Source organism: Etheostoma cragini, chromosome 20, assembly GCF_013103735.1.
Source record: "Etheostoma cragini isolate CJK2018 chromosome 20, CSU_Ecrag_1.0, whole genome shotgun sequence".
NCBI lineage: Eukaryota > Metazoa > Chordata > Actinopteri > Perciformes > Percidae > Etheostoma > Etheostoma cragini.
In genome coordinates, this window is record NC_048426.1 from 9,649,703 (window position 1) to 9,657,036 (window position 7,334).

The 7,334-nt window shown below is 41.2% G+C and overlaps 1 protein-coding gene across 1 annotated transcript; it reads left to right on the plus strand.

Moving 5' to 3' along the window:
• The first annotated feature begins 2,563 nt into the window (after positions 1–2,563).
• Positions 2,564–5,298, plus strand: marcksb (myristoylated alanine-rich protein kinase C substrate b). Its single transcript, XM_034858457.1, has 2 exons — positions 2,564–2,965; positions 4,001–5,298. The coding sequence occupies exons 1-2, from the start codon at positions 2,870–2,872 to the stop codon at positions 4,568–4,570; spliced, it is 666 nt and encodes a 221-aa protein (XP_034714348.1). The 5' UTR covers positions 2,564–2,869; the 3' UTR covers positions 4,571–5,298.
• The last annotated feature ends 2,036 nt before the right edge of the window (positions 5,299–7,334 follow it).

Genomic DNA, 7,334 nt, shown 5'->3' on the forward strand with positions numbered 1-7,334 from the left:
AGTGTTCACTCCAACTAAAATCTAAAACACACAACTGACCCTCCATGGCACATGACTAATAGCACAGCAGAGCAGGCTGGATGTCTCACCCTAACAATCAATAGGCAAAAACTTCTAAAAAAAACTCACTTGGTAGCTTCTTATTTCAAGTAATATTTTGGTGATAAACATTTCTCACTGGAATGTTCCAAAGCAACTTAAACTGGAAAGCAGTGTTCCTTTTTTGAATTAATGAAAACATCAGCAACATTCAGCCACTGACAGAACATGTTGGGTACAAAATGCAACATGTGTTGCAACAATTATGACAAACAATCCTCACCCAGATTAGAATATGTCACTTTTGAATACTTTACAAGGATGAAGAGCGATTTCAGCGTGCTCAGGAATGCAATTATGAATCAAATTGCTGACCTCTGAACTCCATTTACCTAACAGGCTTCCAGTTTTGCAGCTTTTTGAACACTGTTAAGAATTTCATAAACCAAACACGTAGTCCCGGTTTATGTATTTACTGAAAATAAAATGTCAGAAAATAGTTAAAACATTTCTGTCACAGTTTTCTAGAGTACAAAGTCACGTCATGTCCGACCAGCAGTCCAATATCAAAAAACAATATTCCTTGATATAAAACGTGAACAAAAACAAAACAAGAACATTTTCACTTTAACTTGATGACTTAAACTGGTTGGTTATTCATTTTCTGTCAGTCGACTTACTGTATTTAGCCTTTGTCTGCTCCAGCTCAAGACCCTTCCGTTTTTTAAACCGTTTGGTCTTTTTTTGTGTAACGTGAAACATATGAGGGAAATGTTATTGTTCTTTATCTTGGGTGAAGCTTCTAATACAGTTCCAAAGTCTTAAATACAAATCTCAGTGTAAATGATCAAAAAAATTATGCCAAATGTAAAATCTTTTATTTATGGGTTTTAGACATGGCTCTTGCACACAAAAAGAGATGTGTAATTAAAAATGTATTATACTTTACTGTAAATGGAGAGTGGACATCTCAATTTTTTGGTGGAACTAATAATTAAAAAGGTGTGGTAAATTAAAACATCAATAATGGATTTTTGTTGTTACTATCCAAAGAAATTAAAAAATGCAGATTTCTTTTCCGTTGTTCTAATGTTTTTTTTCTGGATGGGACTATTAAAAGGATTAAATTTGACATGATATACAGTATGATGGAAACCTTTGTTTAACATTTTGTGTGGATCTGTGCCTTTTTCTTACTGACACACAAACACACCCACACACACACACACACACCGTCTAGGATCCTGACGCGACACAGTATCTTCCTGACAGGTGAAGTTATTATGTCTGAATGTCTGGGCTGGGATGGTGTCAAGACCACTTCATGCCCTTCTGGCTTTGTCGCCCTGTTCACATATTCATGGCATCTCACCATAATAATTACAGCTTTGCATCTAATCAGAATATCACAACAATGAGCGTGGCCCAGTTAGCCTGAAGAAGGGAGGGTGGCTGAAAGAAGTCACCCTAATCCTCAAACCGGCGTCTGCTCTGTTTTGAACTCACTCTCACCCTACTTCTCCATAACCGGGAGTCATGATCGCTAAAGCCCTCGACGAGCAGCCTTTTCCTTGGAGCCATTTTGGACTGGTAACCATGGAGATGTGGGTCATGCAGGGATGGCAGAGAGGGGAGACTTGTGGCTGGTGGTGGAGTCAGAGCACTGCATGCTGCTGGAGCTGAGAGGGCCACAAACTCTCATTATATCTGGGTCACTGGGATGCTCCAGCTGCAGCAAGCAGACAAGACCCTATTATGCAAGAAGAGCAATGAGGGAAGTTGTGGGTAGCGTTGTGAGCTTATAGTTACAGGAGACGTCTGTTTACTGAGTGAGGCATATGTCAGGAGGGTGATATAACACGAGACCAGCTGGGCAGTGCTTTCTCAGCTCAGCTGTCCAGAACATGCTGTTGTTTTGGCACCTGCATATCAATTTTACAGTCCATACAAGGCCATTTGTTGCAGCTCTGCATATCCAAAAAATAACTCTAAATTACGTTACAAATGTGAGCAATGTTTTACAATCCACACAAAATATTAAATAATTTGGTAGGCTATATTGTATATTGTTACATTGTGCATTATTGCAGGCCTTTAAAAAAAAAGCCCTTGTAGATGATGCCATACTAACAAATAAAAGATATTTGAAAATATTTCCCAGTGGAGACAAATTAATATTTCAAAATTGAACGTCGATCTACCTGTTTATAAACAAATCTCGGCCCTTTATATATATTTTTTAGTAAGGGCTTATCACATATTTCTGGGACATTTCCTCCTTGGAATCAGCGTCTAGTGAAATCTGCTAGACAATGTTAAGTTCTATATAATCTCAGTTGTGGTTTCAGTCAAATAAAATCATCGTTTCTGCACTCTAATGTTGGAATAAACCAAGTTATTGGCCATGTTGTTGTGTCTCTGCTATTGTCCACGGCCCCCACTACACGATACCCCCTCCCCCCCCCTCACTCGTTGGATTTCGGACTTGTGATTGGTGGAGATGGGTTGGCTGTGTCGTCATAGCCTCATTGCCCATTCATCGCTGGATTTGGGCGTTGTACTCCGCATCTAATTTGCGGCTGGGCCAATTTCTCCGTTTACAAACTCCGCTCGAGAAAAAACAATTGTAAGAATCCGCGTTTCTTTTGCATCTTTGCCACAGGTTTGCAAGGTCTCACACGTCCCTTTGTGGTCATTTTGGTTTCGGCCTGATTCATCGGCTACGGTTGGAAGAGGAGGTGTCGGCGCTTGACTTCAATTTTTTGGGAAGGCAGCTTGCGGTCTTTGTTCATTCATTTGATCGGTTGGGTTCCTTTGTTGCATCAGAAGCATGGGAGCACAAATTTCCAAAACCGCTGGAAAAGAGGAAGCTGCGGTAGAAAAGCCAGCAGAAGGTGCAGCTGTTGCTGCAAAGACAAACGGACAGGTAAGGATCCATTTTAGTTATTGGAAGTCTTAATTGCTCAATCGGTATTTGTCTCGTTTTAGCAATGTGTTGCGTCAATGGCGTGCTCCATGTTCCCTGCAGCTCATCCCCACGCTCACCGGCATTCAGGGAAAGTGGCCACATGTATCCATTTTCACCGGCGTGTGCATTGTTACAATTGCATCTTTATTTTATTTTTCAAATTTTTATGTTATTTTTACAACGCAACATTGTTTAAAATGGATTCATTTGTATTTTTAAGTGCTTTTAATTTGATAATCGTGTTTTAATCTTTTGAATATGAATATCAGGCAGCACAACTAATCTGCTTCATGTTTAGTTCATCAAACCATTCAACAAATTGGCATTTCTGACTATTATATATATTATTTTGAGGCTTTAGCTTCCTTTTTTAAAAATGAACGTCTGTTTTTAATTCATTTGGTTGAACTGTGTGTAGCGGAGGTTTGTGGCCACTCTCGGTGGCATGGCCATTTTAAAAAAAAAGATACCACGCCTTTGTTGCCAGATTTCAAGGAAGGAGCCACGTTTTTGTTCAAACGCAACCCACAAAATCAACCAATTATTTAACAAAGCCCAGTGTGTGATGATGGCAGCGTATTAAAATTAAAATAACACATTGTGTGACTGCACATATAATCAAAAGAAGGGAAACAATCCCTAAATTCTCATGTTGTATCCATTGGCTCCACACTGAATGGCGCCTAGCGGATCCCAGTGGTACTGTGGTCTAACACACCAGCCTACCTCTGAAAGCCACATATCTGTCGTCACTCTCCTAGTAACAGATGTTGCTGCAGTTTTAGGGCAATTTTCCTACTGGTTACCACTAGTCATTGCATTTGATTAAATTCCACAGCACGCCTTATTTAGTAGAGGTAGTCTTTGCACACACATGTTCATACGTTGTCTAGTGTCAGATGCATGATTACAGATCAACAGTCTTGACTGCTTTTCACTTAAACACCATGCTGATTTGCATGTTCAAGAATTACATTTTTCTTTTCTTTTCAGGAGAATGGCCACGCCAAGACCAACGGGGACGCCTCTCCAACTGCAGAGGAGGCCGACAAAGCAGATGTTCAGGCCAACGGCAGCACTCCCACCGAGGACGCGCCAAAAGAAGAAGGCGACAAAGTAGAAGTTGTCGAGGCCAATGGCGAGAAGGAGCCCGCCGCCACAAACGGAGAGGCTTCTGCCAAGGCGGAGGAAGGCACTCCATCCAGCAGCGAGGACGGCAAGCAGAAGAAGAAGCGTTTCTCCTTCAAGAAACCCTCCTTTAAGCTCAGCGGCTTCTCGTTTAAGAAGACCAAGAAAGAGTCCGAGGAGGCAGTAGAGGAGGGAGAAGGAGCAGCTGCAGAACCAGCCGAGGGAGAGAAGGCGGCATCAGAGGAAGCAGCCGCTGAGGAGGCCAAACCAGCTGAGGCTGCTGAGGAGGGAGCCAAGGAGGCTGAAGCTGAGGAGCCAAAGGCTGAGGAAGGGGTCAAGGCAGAAGAACCACCTGCAGCAGCAGAGGAGAAACCCGCTGAAGCTTCACCTACTGAACCAGAGACGGCAGCCAGTCCAGAGGCAACGGCTGAGTAATCCTGCTGAACCAGACACCGGAATGAAGGAGGCGACGGAGGCCGTCTGAAGAAATGCGAGGACTTGTCTAAAACCAGGGATTTGTTTTGTTCATTTTTTTTGTTGGTGTTTGTTTACTATTCTGCAACCATCTCATCCTTAATGACTGCAAGGTCCTTGGCAGTGATGGGCAGGAGGTGTACTGGAGAGTGTGCCGCTTCGTCGCTGCTCATTGGTGCTTGCATGTGTGACATTGGGTGAGTGTGACGGTGCGAATGTGAGCGTGAATGCTTTTTCTTTTCTCTCTACATGAAACCATGACGTTGTTGACACGTTGCTGAAGTATTTGGTGCTGGGCAATTGGATGTAGCAGCTAAAGCTGTGTCTGCAAGATTTGACACATTGTGATATTTAAAGGGAAATACCTAAACCAAGTCTTAAATGTTGTCTTTGCAGTGCACAGTTGTTTACAACTCTTAAACTCGACGCTCCTGTGGACACAACCATTCCTGAATGAGGTAGATTTAGTTAACTGTCAAAACGCTATGTGCTCATCACTTCCCCTTAGATTCCACCATTTCAAAACTCTGTAGTAATGCACATTGTATAGACTTTGATATTACTGGTTTTATGACTGAGATGTACCTAAAATGACTGAAGTTTTTAACAGATTACCCATTGTAAATGAAGTTTTTCTTGTTTTTCACCATTTGTAAGATTGAATAAAATTGGGAGATGTTTTAAGCAAATTTTGGATCAAGCTGTGATGACTACTTAAAATCTACACAAGGAAGCACACATATTCATGTTTTTTTTTTTTTTTGGAGCAATCCTTAAACCGGGTCCTTTTTGTGTAAAATAAGGCTTCACTTTATGCAAAGTGGAATGTAACATTGCCCACAAACTTCACTGAAGAATAAAGGAATGAAGTGGCACATTGAGGTAATTTATTATTATGTTTAGCATTAAATACCAATCTGTTTAACCAGGTTGTGTGACTACGATCAGCTACTGGAGGAAAGAATGCATACAAAGTCTTTGCTTTACAGCACCCTCGTGTGGTGCATTACAGGAAAGATTAAAGGTGAAGTTTCAACCACTGCATTGCAATTTAAAATCCATTGGGAATCTCATTAAGATAGCACAACATCTCACATTTGAAGGAAAACCAATCGGTTGGAGCACAGTTGAATTCTTCAGCAGTTTGTCATGTTAATCACAGCAAAAGATTGTATTCTACACATTCTCTAACTGGGGGGAAAAAGGTAACTTTTTGTAGCGTAAATACATTTAGACAAAAACAAATCTCATTCCAATCATGTTAAGTCGTAGAAGCAATGACACCGCAGTCGCCATGTGATCATCACAATTATCAGTCTTTCTCTCATCCAGCCCAATTGGCAAAGAGAAATTGAGATGTGCCTTGCAGTATTTTTTTAGGAAATGACTGATTTACTTGTGGAACAGCAACAACATCATTATGTGATGGGATTCGGGGTGAGTTTTTAGCCGCTGGCTTTGCATCATAAATCATAGTGTTTTTAAAACAAAAAAAGTCAGCGTCTAGATTTTAAGTATCTACAACAAACAACTGCAGCACATACCTAAATGATGCCCGCGCTAACCATCGACATGTTGGGATTCCTTCTACCAAAACCCATAAAAACATCTTTTTAAGAGCAGACGATTGCTGAAAACGTCTCCAGGGTGTTTTTAGTCACCCACATTTGCACCCATGCTCATTTTAAAACCCTCTATTTCCTTAGCACCCAGTTTACCCAATGTACTGCAGTTTTGGCAACCGCAAGAAGGGTGTGTTTTACAAATAATATTTCTATTTCTGTTTTCTGGTCTGTGTCCATATTGGTCTGGATTTGCTGACCATTTTTGGACCTCAGTGTGCCTCACATGCAGAATACACAAATCTTCCTCTAAGTGGCTTCAGGTTCTTTCCTTTGTTAGCTTCTTCCTAAATAAATGGATACACATGAGTTTAGATACATGGGCTAGAAATAAGGACAGCAGGTGAGCCTGCTCAAAAACTAAAATATATCTTTGAGCGCAACAGATCACTTTGGAGTGTGGCTTGTGGAGACAACCAGAGGCAGTTCTCCATCTGTGCTCCTGTCTGTCCCACCTCATGCACCAACCGCAACCCGTCTGTGAATGGCGGTCCCGTCAGATGGCAATCCTCGGCGGTTTTCTTCAACTAGATTCCTTTCTTTTCTGTCCCTCGGGGGCCCCTCACCTAACCAGCGCCTCGCTCTCTCTCCCAGGGAAGATCAAACAGCCGCTGCCCTGCCACAGTACCATCCCTGTCCACCACCCCACATGCTAACTATTTTCAGCACAGCTATATTCAAACTTGCACGATAGAGTAGCATTTGTAAACTTTGGCTCCTAAGCAGGCTACCAGTGGCCATGGTGTGGGGGGAAGTTCATACATACTACTCATATTAGCAGCATACACACATTTAACAGGTGATTTATAGCACACAACAGTATAATGTAGTTTTACTGTTAATTACTGTACAGTATGTCAGAATTATAACACCTCCGTGAAGATGTTATTGTTACAACTGTGTTAAACTATATATATATATGTATATATATATATATACATACATACATACATACATACACATATATGTATATAAATATGTGTATACATATACAGTATATGTATATATATGTATACATATGTATTTGTGTGTGTATATATACACTCACCGGCCACTTTATTAGGTACCCCATGCTAGTAACGGGTTGGACCCCCTTTTGCCTT

Coding starts and splice junctions, on each gene's coding strand:
- marcksb (XM_034858457.1), top strand. CDS start 2,870: ATGGGAGCACAAATTTCCAAAACCGCTGGAAAAGAGGAAGCTGCGGTA. Junction 2,966..4,000: donor CTGCAAAGACAAACGGACAG/GTAAGGATCCAT, acceptor TTTTCTTTTCAG/GAGAATGGCCACGCCAAGAC.